Source organism: Podarcis liolepis, assembly GCF_965112155.1.
Source record: "Podarcis liolepis genome assembly, chromosome: 13".
Taxonomy (NCBI): domain Eukaryota; kingdom Metazoa; phylum Chordata; class Lepidosauria; order Squamata; family Lacertidae; genus Podarcis; species Podarcis liolepis.
This window is the reverse complement of record NC_139573.1, coordinates 6232538-6253398: the sequence shown is the minus strand read 5'-3', so window position 1 is coordinate 6253398 and position 20861 is coordinate 6232538. Positions and strand designations below refer to the sequence as shown.

The following is a 20861-nucleotide window of genomic DNA, read 5'->3' as shown; positions in this document are numbered from 1 at the left end:
AAGGCTGGGGGGGGGGACAAGGGCTTTTCTTCCCACCCCCAGCATTTTAAAAAACCCCGGGACAGCGGAGGGCTTCTCCGCTGTCCGGGGCGATCTTAAAATGCTGGCGGGCGGCATTTTAAAATCGCCCCGGGACAGCGGAGGACTTCTCCGATGTCCGGGGCGATTTAAAAGCCCCTGGGAAGGCAGGCAGGGGGGACAAAGTCTTTGCTCCCCCCGCCTGCCTTCAAAAGCTGTCCGGCCAAGGCTTCGCGGAGCCTTGCCGGCATGCGGAAGCCTGCGCGCGCTGACATCAGCGCGCCCAGGCTTCGCGGACCTCTCCTGCCTTCAAAAGCCGTCCGGGATAGCGGGAAGCGCTTCCCTGCTATCCCGGACTGCTTTTAAAATGCTGGCGCTGGGGAGCAAAGCCTTTCGGCCCCCGCCAGCCTTCCTGGACCTCTTCTGAAGGCCGGAGGGGGGGGGGAAGGCTTTGCTCCCCACCGCTAGCATTTAAAAGAGGTCCCCAGAGATTTCCCTATGGGCTGTCGTCTTGCGAAGCAAGCCCATAGGGAAATTCGTTTTGCGAAGCGCCTCCAAAACGGAAAACCCTTTCGTCTAGCGGGTTTTCCGTCTTGCGAGGCGTTCGTCTTGCGGGGTACCACTGTATATACACACACACACACACACACACACACACCACCCTCAAAGCGGCCTACACTTATTTATATTTATGTTTATACATTTATACTCTGCTGGATTATATACAGTGGTGCCTCGCAAGACGAAATTAATCCGTTCCGCAAGTCTCTTCGTCTAGTGGTTTTTTCGTCTTGCGAAGCAACCCTATTAGCGGCTTAGCGGATTAGCGCTATTAGCGGTTTAGCGGCTATTAAAGGCTTAGCGGATTAGCGGCTAAAAGGCTATTAGCGGCTTAGCGGCTTAGAAAAAGGGGGGGAAAGCGAAAAAAATCTCATTTTTGTCTTGCGAAGCAAGCCCATAGGGAAATTCGTCCTGCGAAACGCATTGAAAAACGGAAAACCCTTTCGTATAGCGGGTTTTCCGTCTTGCGAGGCATTCGTCTTGCGGGGCACCACTGTATACATATATACACACACACACAATCTAGCAATGTATAAATTCTATGAAATAAATGAATTAAGTGACAACCCTATCCCTTTGGTGTTTTCACTTTGTATTTTCATGCTGTGATTTTCAGATGAAGGGCAATATACTAAATGAATGAATAAACCACAGGGATCTCGGCAGGCTGCTTTTCATTTTGATTATGCATACACAGTTGATACATAATTTGTTTTTAATAGCTTAGTATTTAAGCAACGCATTGCCTTTCTCGTAGTCCCTGAGGGGGGCCTTTCACAACAACATGCTGGGAGATTAGATAGATCAGGCTTCCTCAAACTCGGCCCTCCAAATGTTTTGAGACTACAATTCCCATCACCCATGACCACTGGTCCTGCTAGATAGGGATGATGGGAGTTGTAGTCCCAAAACATCTGGAGGGCCGAGGTTGAGGAAGCCTGAGATAGATGATAGATAGATGGATGGATAGATAGATAGATAGATGATAGATAGATAGATAGATAGATAGATGATAGATAGATATAGGCTGCTTTTCATTTTGATTAAGTGTACACAATTGGTATATAATTTGTTTTTAATAGCTTAGTATTTAAGCAACGCATTGCCTTTCTCATAGTCCCTGAGGGGGGCCTTTTACAACAACATGCTGGGAGATAAAAAAATTCCTTCCAGTAGCACCTTAAAGACCAATTTTTTTTTATTTTGACTATGGCAGACCAACACGGCTACCTATCTGTATGCTGGGAGATATAGATGATATATAGATATATGTGGGTGTTGGTGTCCCTTTTTTCGCCAGTACCTTGAGAAATCCGCTCTGATTCTGCCTTCAAGGTACAGGTGAAGCTCGAAAAATTAGAGTATCATGGAAAGTTCATTTATTTCAGTAATTAAACTTAAAAGGTGAAACTAATATATGAGATAGACTCATGACATGCAGAGTGAGATATATCAAGCCTTTGTTTGCTATAATTGTGATGATTATGGAGTACAGCTGATGAAAACCCCAAATCATATCATGTATTAGTTTCACCTTTTAAGTTGAATTCCTGAAACAAACGAACTTTTCCACGATATTCTAATTTTTCGAATTTCACCTGTGACACGATTCCAGATTCTGGCTCGCTTCAGCCCAGGCTTCTATAAACGGCTTTTCTTCGTTTCTGTGGGGAATGGACGGAAGCTTCCAGAACGCGTGCGGACTCTTCCTCGGCGGGCCGCGCCGTGAACCCGATCCCGGCCCCCTCCACCTCATGGAGCAAAGGATACTCGTGCATAGCTTCCCCGCCGTGCTCCGCCAGCACGCCCAGCCCAAAGACGGCATTGCTGCGCACCTCCCGGTTGGCGTCGCGCGCCGCCCCCATCAGCAGCGGCAGGAGGCGCGGCACGAAGGCGCTCGAGGCGCGTCCCAGGCCCTGCACCGCCTCCGCCATGGTGCCCACCGCGAAGGACCTGTCTGTGGAGGAACAGCTGGGCTTCTGCGGGGAGGAGGAAGGGGGCAGGATGAAGCGGAAACGCAAAGATGAGGGAGAAATTCACAGGAAGGAAAAAGACCCCCTTCCCGCTCCACCGGAAAGCGTTACAAGGGGGCAAGCAGGGTGGGTCAGATATGGCGGCGCGGAAATACTTTAGCAAAGTAAAAAAAAACACCCCTGTGAGGTAGGGTGAGGCCCACAGCTGTCAAGGTTTCCCTTTTTTTAAAGGGAAATTCCCTTATTCCAAATAGGATTCCTCGCAAGTAAAGGGAAAAGTTGACAGCTATGGTTAGGCCAGCCTTTCTCAACCTGTGGGTGCCCAGATGTTGAACTACAACTCCCATCACCCCTAGCTAGCAAGGCCAGAGCTCAGGGATGATGGGAGTTGTAGTCCAACAACATCTGGGGACCCACAGGTAGAGAACTGCTGGGTTAGGCCTAGACCAGGCATAGGCAACCTTCGGCCCTCCAGATGTTTTGGCCTACAACTCCCATGATCCTTAGCTAACAGGAACAGTGGCCAGGGATGATGGGAATTGTAGTCCAAAATATCTGAAGGGCTGAAAATTGCCTGTGCCTGGCCTAGACACAGCGACAGGCCCAAGGCCCAAATTTTAAAATTTTCACTTTAAAGCTGAATAGCATGGCACAAATGCCCTTAAGTAGATAAATAAGGGCTGAGGTGTCCCGGGACCCGGGCTAAAGTACCGTATTTTTCACTCTATAAGAGGCACCAGACCACAAGACGCACCTAGTTTTTGGAGGAGGAAAACAAGAAAAAAAATATTCTGAATCCCAGAAGCCAGAACAGCAAGAGGGATCGCTGCGCAGTGAAAGCAGCGATCCCTCTTGCTGTTCTGGCTTCTGGGATAGCTGCGCAGCCTGCATTCGCTCCATAAGACGCACACACATTTCCCCTTACTCTTTAGGAGGAAAAAAGTGAGTCTTATAGAGCAAAAAATACGGTAAATGGGAAGCCACAGGAAGTCTCGGAGAGGGAAGGGGCAGGCATCACTCACCATCTTATTGAGGAGCAGTGGCAGGAAGCCAGCAAAATACGGAGCGAAGGCTTCTCCGCCAGCCGCTTCGGCCAGAGCCGGGATCACCTCACCGGCGTACTCAATCAGCATGGAGTCATACTCCGCCTGGTTTGGGGAGGCAGAGGGAGAAAGGAGAGACACAGGGCAGGAAGAGGAGGAAGAAGAGTTTTAGAAGGCGGGCTGCAACTCAGAGGGAGGGAATCTGCAATGCATATCAAAGGTCTTGAGTTCAAATCCTGCGGGCATCGGCAGGCAGGGCTGGGAGAGAAAGAGACGCCCGTCTGAAAACCTGGAGAGCCACTGCTGCAATTCAGGTAGACAATGCTGAGCTAGGAGGACCAACGATTTGTCCCTGTGCTACTGTTTACATCAGCTGCTGCTTCTGAACCCTGAGGACTGCAATCTTAAAGACTACAAGGCCCGCAGCTCAGTGGCAAGGCATATCTACCTTGTGTTCTTGTAGAAAAGAAAAAAAGAGAGAAAAAGAATTGAGCCGAGGTTCTCCGTCTTCCTCGCTTGCAGGCTGCGGAGCGGGTATGTTTTTCAAGGAGGAACGGATTGCTTTCAGACGAAGATTGGACAAGTATAATAATACAGTGGTCCCTTGGTTCTCAAACGCCTTGGTACTCAAACAACTTGGAACCCAAACACTGCAAACCCAGAAGTGTTCAGGTTTGCAAACTTTTTTTGGAAGCCGAGCGGGCTCCAAAACGTCCGTTTTGAGTGTTACGCTGAGGTCTGTCTGTTTTTGCTATTTCTTTTGCCTTTTTGTTTCTGCGGCTCTTTTGTTTTTTTGTGTGTGACTGTGTGGAACCCAGTTCAGCTACTGACGGATTGACTGTGTGACTGCAGTACTGTACATTGTTTATTGCTTTCATTTTATGGGTCAACGGTCTCGTTAGATAGCAAAATACATGTTAAATTGCTGTTTCAGGGGTTGCTTTTAAAAGTCTGGAACGGATTAATCCGTTTTACACTACTTTGTAAGGGAAAAGTGTGCCTTGGTTTTGGAATGCTTTGGTTTTGGAACGGACTTCCGGAACGGATTAAGTTTGAGAACTTCCAGAACGGATTAAGTTTGAGAACCAAGGTACCACTGTACTTGGAATGCATTTATTGAAACCGTAAGGGCTAGTGAGGGAAATATATATCAGGCTGCCATGTCTGTTCTCAGAAGCCCACAAATTATAAGAGTTTAGAAGAAGAAAGGGGGTTGTGGGGTCTGAGGCTGCTGATTGCTGGACTTACCACCTCGTCACAATCTTCATCCTCGTCTTCATCCAAGCTGGGGTCCTGACAGACTGTCTGCAAAGGGAACACGAGGAAGAGAGTGTTTTTGAATAGGATTGCGGCATATACTGGCCTAAATGCAGCCTAGGACTCACGTACCTACAGGAGCGCCTCTCCTGGTATGCCCCGCGGAGGACCTTAAGATCCACAAATAACAACATTTTGGAGGTCACAAGTCGCAAGGTGGTTAGATTGGTCTCAACTAGGGCCAGGGCCTTTTCAGTACTGGCCCTGACTTGGTGGAACACTCTGTCACAAGAGACCAGGGCCCTGCGGGACTTGACATATTTCTGCAGGGCCTGTTCCGCCTGGCCTTTGGTTTGGACTCAGTCTGACCCTTATGTTTCCCTCCCCTTATGGTTTTGATCTATGGGCTACTTTTAAAATGAGGCTGCATTTTAAATTGCATTTTAACCTGTATTTTAAATTGCCCCCACCCCATATTTTTACTGTAATTTTACTGTTAGCCACCCTGAGGGAGGGCGGGGTATAAATAAATTTATTATTATTATTATTATTATTATTATTATTATTATTATTATTATTATTAAATACCCCTCCAAAAAAAAGCCCCACTTCCACCACATTTGTGTATGTCCCACTGCTTCCCAAAAATGCACTGCACTAGTTGGAAATTTTATATAACCTTGGGTTAAGAACTTGGTTCGTTCCGGAGGTCTGTTCTTAACCTGAAACTGTTCTTAACCTGAAGCACCACTTTAGCTAATGGGGCCTCCCACTGCCGCTGTGCTGCCGGAGTACGATTTCTATTCTCATCCTGAAGCAAAGTTCCTAACCCGAGGTACTATTTTTGAGTTAGCGGAGTCTGTAACCTGAAGCACCTGTAACCTGAAGTGTCTGTAACCCAAGGTACCACTGTACTCATATAGAGCTTTTTTGGGGGTGTATCTCACCCTGATGCCCCCCACCCCCCTGAAGCCAAATCTGGCAGGAGCTGCCAGATTCACAGTCTGGTCAGCGGGAGTCACGAGGGCAAGCTTGAGTGGTGGAAAAGACTGGCCCCCAAGAGGGGAAAAAAGGGGGAGAGCCCTGTAGAAATCTCTGCCCCAGCCTTCGCCAACCTGGAGAACTCACAGGTATTTTGGAGCACAGCTCCCCTCCCGCCTCCCCACCTGAAGACTCACTTTTTTCTCCAGGACCTCCCGGATGACTTGGCACAGGTCCGTCAGCTGCCCAGGTGTGCGGAGGGCCTCTTGTCGGCAGGTCTTCAGCACCCTCGCCAGGCTCTCCAAAATCTCCATCACCACCTGCCGCTCCTTGTCTTCCCGGATCCCTTTGATGTAAGCGGGCAGCACGGTGCACAGCAGCTGGAGGCGAGCTGCGGAAGGAAGAAGAAGAAGAGGAGGAGGAGGAGTTTGGATTTGATATCCCGCTTTATCACTACCCTAAAGGTAAAGGGACCCCTGACCATTAGGTCCAGTCGTGGCCGACTCTGGGGTTGCGGCGCTCATCTCGCTTTATTGGCCGAGGGAGCCGGCATACAGCTTCCGGGTCATGTGGCCAGCATGACTAAGCCGCTTCTGGCGAACCAGAGGAGCGCACGGAAACGCCGTTTACCTTCCCACCAGAGCGGTACCTATTTATCTACTTGCACTTTGACGTGCTTTCGAACTGCTAGGTTGGCAGGAGCAGGGACCGAGCAACGGGAGCTCACCCGGTCGCGGGGATTCGAACCGCCGACCTTCTGATCGGCAAGTCCTAGGCTTTGTGGTTTAACCCACAGCGCCACCCGCGTCCCATCACTACCCTAAGGAGTCTCAAAGCGGCTAACAATCTCCTTTCCCTTCCTCCACAGAGTGTTTGTTGTGGGGGAGAAAGGGAAAGGAGATTGTTAGCCGCTTTGAGACTCCTTAGGGTAGTGATGAGACTTCAGAGAAGTGTGACTAGCCCAAGGTCACCCAGCAGCTGCATGTGGAGGAGCAGGGAATCAAACCCGGTTCACCAGATTACGAGTCCACCGCTCTGAACCACTACACCACATGGACTCACAAGGACTAAGAGGGGCTGGATCCAGCATCCTGGCCCCACCAGATGCCCCGCCTGGAAGGAGGGCACGAACGCAGCTGTGTTTTTAAAAGCAGACAGTCGGTGGAGCAGAAGGCACCAGGTTCAATTCAAGAAAACAAGAAAAAAAATTCTGAATCTCAGAAGCCAGAACAGCAAGAGGGATTGCTGCGCTGTGAAAGCAGCAATCCCTCTTGCTGTTCTGGCTTCTGGGATAGCTGCGCAGCCTGCATTCACTCCATAAGACGCACACACATTTCCCCTTACTTTTTAGGAGGGGAAAAGCGAGTCCTATAGAGCAAAAAATACGGTAATTTTTGAAGGGTGAAAGGTTGGTTTTCTGGAGAGTGTGTGCTCCTATGTGTGTGCACCTTGAAATTTGTTACAGTGGTACCTCGGGTTACATACGCTTCAGGTTACAGACTCCGCTAACCCAGAAATAGTGTTTTAGGTTAAGAACTTTGCTTCAGGATAAGAACAGAAATCGGGCTCTGGCGGTGCGGTGGCAGCGGGAGGCCCCATTAGCTAACGTGGTGCTTCAGGTTAAGAACAGTTTCAGGTTAAGAACGGACCTCCGGAACAAATTAAGTACTTAACCTGAGGTACCACTGTATAACAGATCAACAGTCTAGCTCTGCACATGGCAACTTCCTGTGCTGCTGCAAACCTTCCAAGCTACAGTGGTGCCTCACAAGACGAAAATAATCCGTTCTGTGATTCTCTTCGTCTAGGGGTTTTTTTGTCTTGCGAAGCAAGCCCATTGACGGATTAGCAGATTAGCGCTATTAGCGGCTTATCAGTTTATCGGATCAGCTGATAAGCGGCTTAGAAAAAGGGGGGGAAGGGAAAAAAAAAGGGGGGGAAGGGAAAAAAAAGGGGGGGAAGGGAACTCGCAAGACATTGTCGTCTTGCGAAGCAAGCCCATAGGAGATTCGTTTTGCGAAGCACCTCCAAAACGGAAAACCCTTTCGTCTAGCGGGTTTTCCGTCTTGCGAGGCATTCGTCTTGCGGGGCACCACTGTATATATTGTCGATCTGAGCCTTCTGCAGTTTGTGTCCCATCCCTAATTTGCGGGCCCCTCTGCTCCTTTTGCTAAGGTAGGTTCTTCCTGCGTCAAAGTCGTGCTTCAAGGTCTTTCTTGGACCAATACAGTTAAAAAACAAACACAACATCCCTGAGGTCACTCACCGGCGCTGTGAGGTTCGGACGGATCCCGCTCGCAAACCCGGTGTAAGGAGATGCAGAAATGTCCCAGGGTGTTGAAAGCAGATTTCCGGACGTTGATGTTGGGATGCTGGGAAGAGAAGGAGGAGTCAGGCCTTTTGCTGTGGCCCTTACATCTGCTTTGCTACCACTAACAAAGAAAACGTCCTGCACAGCTGAGGACCAGGCTACCCGAGAGACGGCACCAATCCCTTACAGGCCCTCTGCAGGAGACTTTCTCCTTAAAGCCCCCCCAAATAGAATCATAGAATCATAGAGTTGGAAGAGACCACAAGGGCCATCGAGTCCAACCCCCTGCCAAGCAGGAAACACCATCAGAACACTCCTGACATATGGTTGTCAAGCCTCTGCTTAAAGACCTCCAAAGTAGGAGACTCCACCACACTCCTTGGCAGCAAATTCCACGGTCGAACAGCTCTTACTGTCAGGAAGTTCTTCCTAATGTTTAGGTGGAATCTTCTTTCTTGTAGTTTGGATCCATTGCTCCGTGTCCGCTTCTCTGGAGCAGCAGAAAACAACCTTTCTCCCTCCTCTATGTGACATCCTTTTCTATATTTGAACATGCCTATCATATCACCCCTTAACCTCCTCTTCTCCAGGCTAAACATGCCCAGCTCCCTTAGCCGTTCCTCATAAGGCAACGTTTCCAGGCCTTTGACCATTTTGGTTGCCCTCCTCTGGACACGTTCCAGTTAGTCAGTGTCCTTCTTGAACTGTGTTGCCCAGAACTGGACACAGTACTCCAGGTGAGGTCTGACCAGAGCAGAATACAGTGGCACTATTACTTCAGAAGCCCGTGCCACGGTTAACACAGAGCAGGGCCTACAGGGTGGCAGCCCCGTTCTGCACAATACCATCCCTACTGAGATACGAGAGGCGCCCCCTAGTGGCACTGTCCGGAAGCAACTGTGTTTCAAGCTGGATTAAAATGTTATCCACCTTTGGTGCCCTCGTTCTGTATTGCGTTTGTACCGCTCTTAAGCTGTGGAGCTTTTTGAGGGACTGTTTATCAACCCCGTTTCAGCTGTAAATCATCCTGTGATGAGTGCAGAGGGTCATACATCCGTGAAGAATTATAACCACCCACTTGCACTTATTCCAGGTCCCTAAATTTAGGGCTGCCATACGTCTGAACATATCCAGGATTCGTCTGCCAGAAATAGCGTCCAAGCAGAAGTTTTCGAAATCAGTTCAAACGTCTTGGAAAATCTGACAGTTGGAAGATGATTTTTTGGCGAATTTCCTAAAAAACTTTTTTTGTGATTTCGCAACAACTTTGGCCAAAACAAAAAAAAAGCTCTTCTCTGCCACACCCCAGATAGCCTTTGACTGAGGGTTCCTCCCTTCCAGCTGTTATGAGAAGCAGGTTCCCCCTGCTTCTCATAACATATTCTCATTTATATATACCGTATTTTTCGCTCTACTGGACGCACAGGACCATAGGACGCACCGGAGAATAGGAGGGGGAGAACAGGTGGAAATTTTTTTCCCCTTGTTCTTCCCCTCTAAGTCAAGGTGCGTTCTGTGCGTTCACCCGAAGCCTCCGGAGCCCAGCGGGAGTTCCCGCTGGGCTCCGGAGGCTCTGGGTTCCTTTCGACCTGCTCTTTGGGGCTGGCGGGGGGGGGGGGCAGAGCGCTGCTTTCCCCCACCGCCAGCCTCCAAACCAGGTCGGGTTTGGAGGCTGCTATCCGCAAGCCTTGGGAGCCCGGCGCGAACTCCCACCGAGCTCCCAAGGGCTTGCGGATATCTGCTCGAAGCCCGGGGCGTGCTGCTCATCACGCCCCAGGCTTCAGGATGCAGGCTGCTATCCCGCCGGGCTCCCAAGGCTCGCGGATAGCTTGCTGAAGCCTGCATTCACTCCATAGGACGCACACACATTTCCCCTCCATTTTTGGAGGGGAAAAAGTGCGTCCTATAGAGCAAAAAATACGGTATACGAATGAAGTATAATGCCCAGATGAAGGGAAGTAATAGTCTCACTCTATTCTGCCTTGGCCAGACCACACCTGGAATACTGTGTCCAGTTCTGGGCGCCACAATTTAAGGAGGATATTGACAAGCTGGCAGGCGTGCAGAGGAGGGCAACCAAGATGATCAAAGGCCTGGAAACCAAGCCTGATGAGGAACGGTTGAGGCAGCTGGGTAAGAGGAGGCTGAGGAGATATGATCGCCACATGGAAGCTGCAGCCAGCTTGTTTTCTCCCGCTCCAAATGATGGATTCAAGTTGCCGGAAAGGAATTCCGACTCAACATCAGAAAGAACCTTCTGACAGTAAGAGCTGTTTATCAGCTGCCTAATTCAGTATAGCGGAGCTTCTGTAAGGGACTGCTGCCCTACAGGTGTCCAGAAAACATCTCTCCCCTCTTTCCAGGTCCAAGCCTCTCCTTCCCCCCGCCAAAGTTTGCCCCCTGGCCCACTTCCCCCAAACATACTCCCCCCCCCCTCTGGCCCACCCATTACCTCCAAGAGCACAAAGACTTCCTGGAAGCACTTCTCCAAGAAAGGCAGGAAGACCACGCTGAGATGGAGACAAAAAGAGTTAAGTTAAGTTTTGTTGGCAGGGGCATCCCAAATGCCTTTGGGGAAGTATTTTTATATGCAACGGCTGCAGCTCGGACTTGGGTGGCAAAGGGGTGGAAGGAAGAAGTCCCGACAATAACGGACTGCCATAACAAGCTACAAGAATTTGCTGAAATGGCACAGTTGACAAATAGCCTGAGAGGCAATTCAAAACAAAAGTTTATGGAAAAGTGGGATGGATATATACGTTCAAAAATACAGTAAAGGTTTGCTATCTATGCTAGCATTCGATTGACGCTGGAGAGAGACTGAGTTGAGAAAAAAGACCAATGGTACATATTGATACAGGAATGTATTAGATAAAATGTAGAGAAATATACAATACAGTGGTGCCTCGCAAGACGAAATTAATTCGTTCCGCGAGTTTTTTCGTCTAGCGAATTTTTCGTCTTGCGAAGCACGGTGTCGGGAAAGTTTTGGAAAAGCTTCAAAAATCACCAAAGTCTTCAAAAACCTCAAAAAAGGCTACCACACCGCGTTCTATGAGTTGCTCCTCGAAGTCAAGTCGCAACTGTATTAACGGTGTTAAGAAAAAGGAAACAAACTTGCAAGACGTTTTCGTCCTGCGAAGCAAGCCCATAGGGAAATTCGTCTTGCGAAGCAGCTCAAAAGACGCAAAACCCTTTCGTCTAGCGAGTTTTTCGTCTTGCGAGGCATTCGTCTTGCGGGGCACCACTGTAATAAGAGTACATTTGTTTGTAAAAAAGGAATATACAACGGGATGGACAGGAAATCTAAAGTGTTGGTACATATATGATTTTGGAATCGTTTTTTGTCCTTGTTTCTTTTCTTTAGGTATATAAACTTTGTATACATGCTGAAAATTATAATAAGCCTTGTGATGTAATATGATAATGTTTACTGATGTAACATAAGAACATTAATGAATAAATAAAACTCAAAAAAGGGGGGGAACAGGTGGAGACAAAAAGAAAGCAGGGGGAAAGGTTAGCGCGAGATCTAAGCTCTTGTCTCTACTTGGGGAGGGCTCTGGGGTGGGGAATATCTGCCTCACCGGACGATGCCGCTGGACTCCGATTCCCATCAGCCCCAGTCACAAGGGTCAAAGGGCAGGGGTGGTGGAGCCAGGTAGACACATGGCCTTGCCCTGCACTGAAGGAACTGCGCTCATGTGAGGATACGAGGATACTTGACGGAGCACCCTTCCCTGCGAAGACCCCTCTAATCCTACTGTCGTCACATAAGCAAAACCAGATTTTTTTTGGACGCCTGAGGACACCAACTGGGATCTGCTCCAAACATCATCTGAACACACTTCTGTTTGTCAACACAAGCCAGTTTCAGATTGCCCTGCTGTGTGTTTTCCCCTTGATATTTTGTTGGGCTGGATATAATAATAATAATAATAATAATAATAATAATAATAATAATACAGTGGTACCTCGGGTTACATACACTTCAGGTTACATATGCTTCAGGTTACAGACTCCACTAACCCAGAAATAGTACCTCGGGTTAAGAACTTTGCTTCAGGATGAGAACAGAAATCGTGCAGCAGGAGGCCCCATTAGCTAAAGTGGTGCTTCAGGTTAAGAACAGTTTCAGGTTAAGTACAGACCTCCGGAACGAATTAAGTACTTAACCCGAGGTACCACTGTAATACTAATAATAATAAATTTATTATTCATACCCCGCCCATCTGGCTGAGTTTCCCCAGCCACTCTGGCTGGCTTCCAATCGAGTGTTAAAAACAATACAGCATTAAATATTAAAAACTTCCTAAACACTACACTTCCCTATAAAATCTTAAAATCTCCATATAAATTCTTTTTAAGGTGGAGGGGTGGGTGTCCCTGCTGCTCCCCCTCCTCCCACCAACTGCCCCTAAGGGGTGCTTCAGGTTTTTAAAGGGCGGAAGCTTCTCTTCCTGTCACCAATTCCTGAGAAGGGTCTGTATACCCCAAGGTCTGTTGCCGATGGGTCAGTCACACTGGTGGTCTCCAAACCACTCCAGCACAAAATGAGTCTCTCTCTCTCTCACACACACACGGTCATACCTGGCTCCGGTGGCAATCTCTCCCAGAGCCACACAGGCGTCGTCCTTTTCATCCATGAAGGCGCTTTCCACGTTCAACCTGCAAGAGAACCGGAAGCGGGGGAGAAGAGGAAATTGGGGATCAGCCTCCTCACAAACGACAAACTCAGATATTCAAGTCCCAAGACAGAATCTCACGCCTAGAGCATTCTCCGAGGCCTAAATTATACTTAATTACAGTGGCACCTCGGGTTACAGATGCTTCAGGTTACAGACTCCGCTAAGCCAGAAATAGTACCTCGGGTTAAGAACTTTGCTTCAGGAGGAGAACAGAAATTGTGTGGTGGCGGCAGCAGCGGGAGGCCCCATTAGCTAAAGTGGTACCTCAGGTTAAGAACAGTTTCAGGTTAAAAACGGACCTCCGGAACGAATTAAGTTCTTAACCTGAGGTACCACTGTACTGACACCCTGCCCTCAGTCTCGCAAGACATCCTGGTGGTGGGCAGCAATGTAAAAACCTCTCAAAGAAATGCAAAACAATAGCTAAAATGAACTGGCTGCTCAAGAAGAAATGTCAGCTGCGTAGGCCTGTTGGCGTAAAAACGTTCTCAAGAGACGCCTGGGAGTCAAAAGCAAGGGCAGCCTGCCAAATATCTGCTGAAAGAGCTCTCCACAGCATGGGAGTAGAGACACTAAATGCTTGACTTTTGGTTGAGGACAACTAACAGTGCTCCTCCGGATGATTTCAGCGATCCGGCTGGGATATAAGGGGCTCAGGTGGCTTTTAAGGAGCCTGGGACCCATTCTGAAGGGGATCAACCTGAATTTGAGGTGCCCCATTTTATAGTTTTTTGGGGGGCTCACATGTTGGGTTGAGCCTCCATACAATAAAAGCTCCCGAATACAGTGGTGCCCCGCAAGACGAATGCCTCGCAAGACGGAAATCTCGCTAGACGAAAGGGTTTTCCGTTTTGGAGGTGCTTCGCAAATCAAATCTCCTATGGGCTTGCTTCGCAAGACGAAAATGTCTTGTGAGTTCCTGCAGGTTTTTTCCCCTCCCCCCCTTTTTCTAAGCCGCTAAGCCGCTTATCAGCTGATCCGATAAGCCGATAAGCCGCTAAAAGCCGCTAATAGCGCTAATCCATCAATGAGCTTGCTTCGCAAGATGAAAAAACCGCTAGACGAAGAGAATCACAGAACGGATTCTTTTCGTCTTGCGAGGCACCACTGTAAATAAAAAGCACTGCATACGCAAAATTAGTGTCAGGAGAAAGGTTGCTACACAATCTTGGGGAGAGCGAGACCAAGCAGACAAGCACCACCGGCGACTTCAGAGATGGCCTCTCGAAGTTACGAATTTCTCAGCTTTTACGCCTAAATCCATCGCTCCAGGGCCCTAAATCTCCCAAATCAAATTCCATCAGTCTTCAGAGAGCTAACATCTACATAAAGGGTTTTTTTAAAAAAAAAATGCCACCAAAATGGCCTTTTAAAAAACTTCCACCTTTGCTTATTTAAAGAGTTAAGTTTCCAGTCCACATGGATGCCAAGGAAGGATTCTGAAACACGAAGGGCTCATCCTGCGGCCTGCTACAGGCTATGAAACCAGAGGGTTTTTGTTTTTCTGAGGGAGGACCGTTTAAATATGGCTTTGTGCCTCTCACCTGGAACATCCCCTCCCAAAACAAGGGAGATGCCGGCCTTCCTAAAATCCCGCCCACAATGGTCACCTACCCCGAAAGCTCAGAGATGTCGTCTTCGTCTTCGTCCAGGCTCTCCTCTCCTTCCACCTCCGCCTCGTCCTCTTCCTCATCGTCAAACAGGAGGAAGGAGTTTCCAGTTCCACCGTGAGACTGGGCAGAGCAGACGACAAATGCAGGAGAGGCGAGGAGGCGATTAGGAGACACAAGAGGCGTCATTTTAAGATGCGGGAGAATATGAACTCTTTTGCAATGCTCATCGTTCGACTCTGCAGCCACCCAGGAGCTCAGGAAGCCCAGAAAAGCTAGAAAACTAGCCAGCGGCAGCCGCCGCGATACTGAGCGTCACAAACCTCTCTGCTTACAGGTCACAGCAATGAGGTCTCAAAGTTTACAGCTTCTCTCTCTTGCACACAACACGGGTCATTTGTGCCCCTTGGGACTGGTGGGGTGGAAAGCAGGGAGACAAAGGGCAGGGGACGCAAGAAGGTAGACTGGTGGGGCAGGGGAATAAGCCAGGATCAGTGGGGAAGTGGTCCATTTGCCCCAACAGACCAGTTTCCAAGGCCTCCCCTGCCCCCAGGAATATGGACACATTTAGGTTTTAAGCATGCAAACACTTAATGAGCCAGCAAGGCAGTAATGTGTATTAATAATGCATATTGGGATCATTTTATAGCATTGACGCAATGGACAGTGGATGTGGGTGGCGCTGTGGGTTAAACCACAGAGCCTAGAACTTGCCGATCAGAAGGTCGGCAATTCGAATCCCCGCATTGGGGTAAGCTCCCGTTGCTCGGTCCCTGCTCCTGCCAACCTAGCAGTTCGAAAGCACGGCAAAGTGCAAGTAGATCAATAGGTACTGCTCCGGTGGGAAGATAAACGGTGTTTCCGTGCGCTGCTCTGGTTCGCCAGAAGCGGCTTAGTCATGCTGGCCACATGACCCGGAAGCTGTACGCCGGCTCCCTCGGCCAATAAAGCGAGATGAGCACTGCAACCCCAGAGTCGGCCATGACTGGACCTAACGGTCAGGGGTCCCTTTACCTTTACCTAGCAATGGGCAAAGTGGCGTTATACCCTTTGTTTGAAGCTTATTGTTCTGACTTTTTAAAAATAAATAAAAATGGGATGGGGTGGGGGGAGTATACACCGACTTCTGATGACAGGAGTCTCAGCCCACGAAAGCAGATGCCAAAATGCTCACCTCAACGCCCTCTGTGGATTTGAGAGAATAGATCATAAGAGTGGTGATGCGAGGCAGGTACGGCTCAATGGCGTCCTCCAGGACGGTCGCGAGAGACCCAAAAAGGCTGTACCTGGCGCAAGAAAGGATTGTTTTGAGCTCCTGTGTGTCTCACTGGCCTCCATTTTAAAACAGGTTGAGGTGGCAGATGCGAAGCTTGCCTCTCTTGGCCAGAAACCCCAAAATTCACAAGAGTGGTTTGTTTTTTTGCCAGCCTCCCAGATATTTTTACGGCGACTCCAATCATCCCCCAACATCCCAAGGGCGTATGATCAATAGTGGCAGAGAGGCTTCTTCCAAGAGGAGATAAATGCATCTATAACTCAAGAGTCACCAGCTGCGATGGTTGGGGGATGATAGGAGTTGTAGTCCCAAACATCTGAGGCGAAGGCCTGCTTGTGCCATTTTTCACATAACCCTGGCTCTCGTGGCCTTCCCACGTGGCTGGGGAGACCCAGCCAAATGGGCGGGGTACAAATAATAAAATTCTTCTTCTTCCCCAACTTTCATTCTCACTTTAACCATTTAAGCCTCAACTTTTTGCCTGTTCCCCTCAGAGAACTACAATTCCCAGAGTGGTTCAGCCATCAATCCCTTTTCGCAGGGAACTCTGGGAAATGTAGTTGTGCGAGGAGAACGGGGCGCAGGAATCTCCTAGCAACTCTCAGCACCCTTGGCAAACTACAGCTCCCAGAATTCTTGGGGAGGGCAGCCATAATATAATCTTGCTTTAAACGTATGAGGTGGAGGTGGCCCAGATTACATCTTCTGCAATGCTGGATTCATTCCATGCTTGCTAAACGGCCTGTTTTTGCTCTCCTTCGCATTCCTCGATCCGCTTTGTAAACTGCTTCTTTGCCCTCCGCCCTTCAAAGTTTTGCACTTTGATAAGAAGCAGGCGCCTGTCAGCGATGCGCCGGCTGCCTCTCGTTGTGGATAGGCGGCCGATAAATAAATCTGAATTCAACTCTCAAGCAACGGGCCCCTTCCCCAAAAACCTTCCACTACAAATCTCCGCCAAGGTCAGCTGCGAGGAGGATGCTGGGTCCTAACGTTCCCATCGGGAGCGGACGCCGCCTGGTTTGACTTACGTGCACCGCCTCAAGTCCGGATCGTCCACTTTGTCGCACAACTCCAGCCCGAGCTGGCAGCATTTGTTGGCCAGCGGCAGAAAGACCTCCCTGTCCATGACGCTGGCGAGGACGGCCAGAGTCTCTGTGGGGGAAGCAGAGGGCGGGGCGTGAGAAGCAGAGGCTTCTGGGAAATGGCGCCGTTCCCCACCTGCTCCGCATTCCCCCGTTAATAGCAATTCTAGCGATTTATACCCAACCCTGTGCCTGCTGACCGTCGAGGCAGCGTTCGTGAGGAAAACTAAATTACCCAGCTATTCCAAGTGGGCGCTTTGACAGGTTTGCCATCTTGACTCTCAAGGCAGGCTTTGTTATTTTTAGCAGCTGTGTCGTAACAACCCGAAATTCAACCGGGAAGGCTTTCTGAAGGCAGCCCTGTTTAGGGAAGCTTTTAATGTTTAACAGAGTACTGTATTTTAATACTTTGTTGGAAGCCCCCCACGGCGGCTGGGGAGACCCAGCCAGGTGGGCGGGGTATAAATAAATAAATAATAATAATAATAATAATAATAATAATAATAATAATTTATTATTTATACCCCGCCCATCTGGCTAGGCTTCCCCTCGGTGTGCAGCTCCAGTAAATGGAAGGGAGCTCTGCCTGTTGAATTTCCGTATCACGTAGCTGCTTAAGAAACCCTGTTGAGGGCGATTTCAAATGCTCAGAGGAAACCTTAGAACCGAGCCAGCAATTAGATGGAGCTTTAAAACGCCCTCTTCTTGGGCAAAGAGAATGAGCACAGATTTGTCGAGTCAGAAGGGACCCCCAGGGGTCATCGAGTCCAACTCCCTGCAACGAGGGAAGCTTTCCCCTGAAGTGAAGTTTGAACCCAAGCCCAAGCCTCGGGCTCTATTGACTGAGCTAAACCTATGCAGAAACAGACCCTTGCTTATTTCTCTTTTCCTTCTTGATCCCTAAAGCGGGTTGGCTCAGAAGCCAGTCACAACAAGTTCAACAGGACTGCAAAGTGTGACCAGCTCAAAATTGCAATGGCAAACCTAGACAGCATCTTAAAAAGCAGAGACATCCCCTTGCCAACAAAGGTCCGTATAGTTAAAGCTATGGTTTTCCCAGTAGTGACGTATGGAAGTGAGAGCTGGACCATAAAGAAGGCTGATCGCCGAAGAATGGATGCTTTTGAATTCTGGTGCTGGAGGAGACTCTTGAGAGTCCCATGGACTGCAAGAAGATCAAACCTATCCATTCTGAAGGAAATCAGCCCTGAGTGCTCACTGGAAGGACAGATCCTGAAGCTGAGGCTCCAAGACTTTGGCCACCTCATGAGAAGAGAAGACTCCCTGGAAAAGACCCTGATGTTGGGGGAAATGGAGGGCGCAAGGAGAAGGGGACGACAGAGGACGAGATGGTTGGACAGTCTTCTCGAAGCTACCAGCATGAGTTTGACCAAACTGCGGGAGGCAGTGGAAGACAGGAGTGCCTGGCGTGCTCTGGTCCAGGGGGTCACGAAGAGTCGAACAGAACTAAATGATGAAACAACAACAACAAACTTTGAAGAGAGAAAGGGGGTGGGGGGGAAATCTCGCTTACCCACAGACTGGATCTGGACCGGCCTCAGATCCTCCCGGGTGGTGAGCAGGTATGCAGTCAGGTGATCCATGATCGCTTGGAAGTATGGCAAGAGGGATCCCCGGGCGGCCTGGGCTGGAAAGATAAGGGTAAGCTTTGTGCCCAGGGAACGGACCCAGAATTTCCAGATCCTGCCAGATCTAGGCTGTGTTTGTGTGGCAAGGCGCCACCCACTTAATTCTGATAGGAACCCAAAATACTCCTCTGGAAACAGAACGGCTTGCACAAGAAGAAGGTGCAGCAGCGCGTAGACCTATCTTAAGAGAAGTTGATAAAGAAGAGAAGTTCCTGCCGCGCTCCGAAGGCTTGCGGATAGCCGCCTGAAGCCTGGAGAGCGAGAGGGGTTGGTGCACACCGATCCCTCTTGCTCTCCAGGCTTCGCTTCGCTGGAGAGGCGCTGCACAGCTTTCCCTCTCTGCGCAGCGCCCCTTCAGCCAAGCGGGAGGAGAAATGGAAGGGGCTCCGTTTCTCCTGCCGCTTCGCTGAAGGGGCGCTGAGCAGAGGGGGGGAGAATTTTTTTTCTTCCTGTTCTCCCCCTCCTATGGTCCGGTGCATCCCATAGAGTGAAAAATACGGTAAACTTCGGGGGAGAATGTGTATTTGGTAGGAATTTATGCGCCTGGCGCTCTCTCTCCATCACCTGCTCCCGCAACGATTAATTCTGCTTGCTACCTGGGCGGAACAGACATTTCCGCACCACCACAGGCCTGGACAAATGGCGCCTGGGACTGCCCTTCCAACGAAGCTCAGGGTTTCATCTTCGTGAGCTCACTAGCAACCCCCTCCGTGCTCCTAAGGATCATTGGCTGGTGGTGGGTGCAGTGAATGGGCCTTCCTTCTTCCAGGGACGCTACCTCCCCCATTATAATACAGTGTCTGATCCGTCTTCTCCAAGATTCAAGGCAAAGGGTCCACCTCCAGGCGTGCGCATACCTATGGCCCCAATGGCGCTAACCGCCAGCTCCTTGACGCGGGGGCTGCCGGGGGAGCTCAAGGTGGTCAACATCCGCTCCATCAGGGCCGGGAGGTAGGGGGAGATCTTGCCTTCTGCAAGGAAGAAAAAAGGACCGATGAGACAGGGAGAGAGAGAGAGAGAGAGAGAGAATGAGAGAGAGAGAGAAATGGTGGTGGGGTGATAGGGGAACATAGAATTGTAATAATAATAATAAATTTTATTTATACCCCGCCCTCCCCAGCCAAGGCCAGGCTCAGGGCAGCTAACAACCAATAATAAAAACAAGTTGATTGAAATACAACTTAAAAAACAAGATTAAAATACAACATTAAGATGCAGTCTCTTCACAGGAGGAGAAAGGAAAAAAGAAAGAGGGGGAGGGAATCAAACTGATTCCAAGCCAAAGGCCAGGCGGAACAACTCTGTCTTACAGGCCCCGCGGAAAGAAATCAGATCCCGCAGGGCCCTGGTCTCATGAGACAGAGCGTTCCACCAGGGCGGAGCCAGTGTTGAAAAGGCCCTGGCTCTGGTTGAGGCTAATCTGACTTTCTTAGGGCCTGGGACCTCTAGGGTGTTGCTATTTATGGACCTTAAGGTCCTCCATGGGGCAGACCGGGAGAGGTGGTCCCGTAGGTACGAGGGTCTAAAGGGACCACGAGGGTCATCGAGTACAACCACCTGTAAATTATTATTATTGTTATTATTTATTGAATTTATATACCACCCTATACCGGGGGGTCTCAGGGCAGTTCACAGAATAAAATCAAGATATAAAACCACAAAATACATAACAACAACAACAACAACAACCCAATAGCCTCCCCACCTCACAAAAAAACACAGTTTAAAAGGGCATAGGATGTAAATCAGATCAACCAAAGGCCTAGTTAAAAAGGAACGTTTTTGCCTGGCGCCTTAAGGTGTATAATGAAGGCGCCAATAAACCTACCATTAAAATTATGGACTGGTCATTTCTTTGTCAGAGGGCAAACGGGCAAATTTAGCAGGAGATCAAATACTTTCCCCCCTCACTGTACACGTTGCCAGCACAGGGGCTGAGGATTTAAAGCAGCCTGGTGGCGCCCAGATGTTGTTGGACTACAACTCCTGCCATCACCAACTGCTGGCTGCGCTGGGAGTGCACAACATCTGGGAGGCGGCAGGAGAAGGGGGACCGGATCCTGCAGGCCCTAAGAGGAGAAATACCGTATTTTTCGCTCTATAGGACGCACCAGACGATAGGACGCACCTAGTTTGGGGGGGAGGAAACAAGAAAAAAAATCTGAATCCCAGAAGCCAGAACAGCAAGAGGGATCTGGCTTCTGGGATAGCCGCTTGCTGTTCTGGCTTCTGGGATAGCTGCTGGGATAGCTGGTCTAGCTTTGCATGAAGCCTCCGCAGAGCACGGGAGCCTTCATCCCTCTAGCTGTTCTAGCTTGGTGTGAAGCCTCCGCAGGGCACAGGGAGCCTTCATCCCCGTGCCCTGTGGAAGCTTTTGGGACAGCCCGCAAAGCCACCGGAGGGCAGAGGAAT

General features: G+C 49.5%; 1 protein-coding gene across 1 annotated transcript in view; it reads right to left on the bottom strand.

The window, feature by feature from the left end:
• Positions 1-20861, bottom strand: part of IPO4 (importin 4) — a 51575-nt gene that overhangs the window by 6753 nt on the left and 23961 nt on the right. Inside the window, exons 16-27 of the mRNA XM_083472523.1 lie at positions 19307-19420; positions 18335-18448; positions 16747-16870; positions 15617-15728; positions 14447-14565; positions 12735-12812; positions 10597-10654; positions 8100-8205; positions 6031-6224; positions 4844-4900; positions 3575-3700; positions 2350-2558 (exon numbers count right to left, since the gene is read on the bottom strand). Coding sequence (XP_083328649.1) covers positions 2350-2558; positions 3575-3700; positions 4844-4900; positions 6031-6224; positions 8100-8205; positions 10597-10654; positions 12735-12812; positions 14447-14565; positions 15617-15728; positions 16747-16870; positions 18335-18448; positions 19307-19420 — 1411 coding nt within the window. The remainder of the gene's footprint in view (positions 1-2349; positions 2559-3574; positions 3701-4843; positions 4901-6030; positions 6225-8099; positions 8206-10596; positions 10655-12734; positions 12813-14446; positions 14566-15616; positions 15729-16746; positions 16871-18334; positions 18449-19306; positions 19421-20861) is intronic.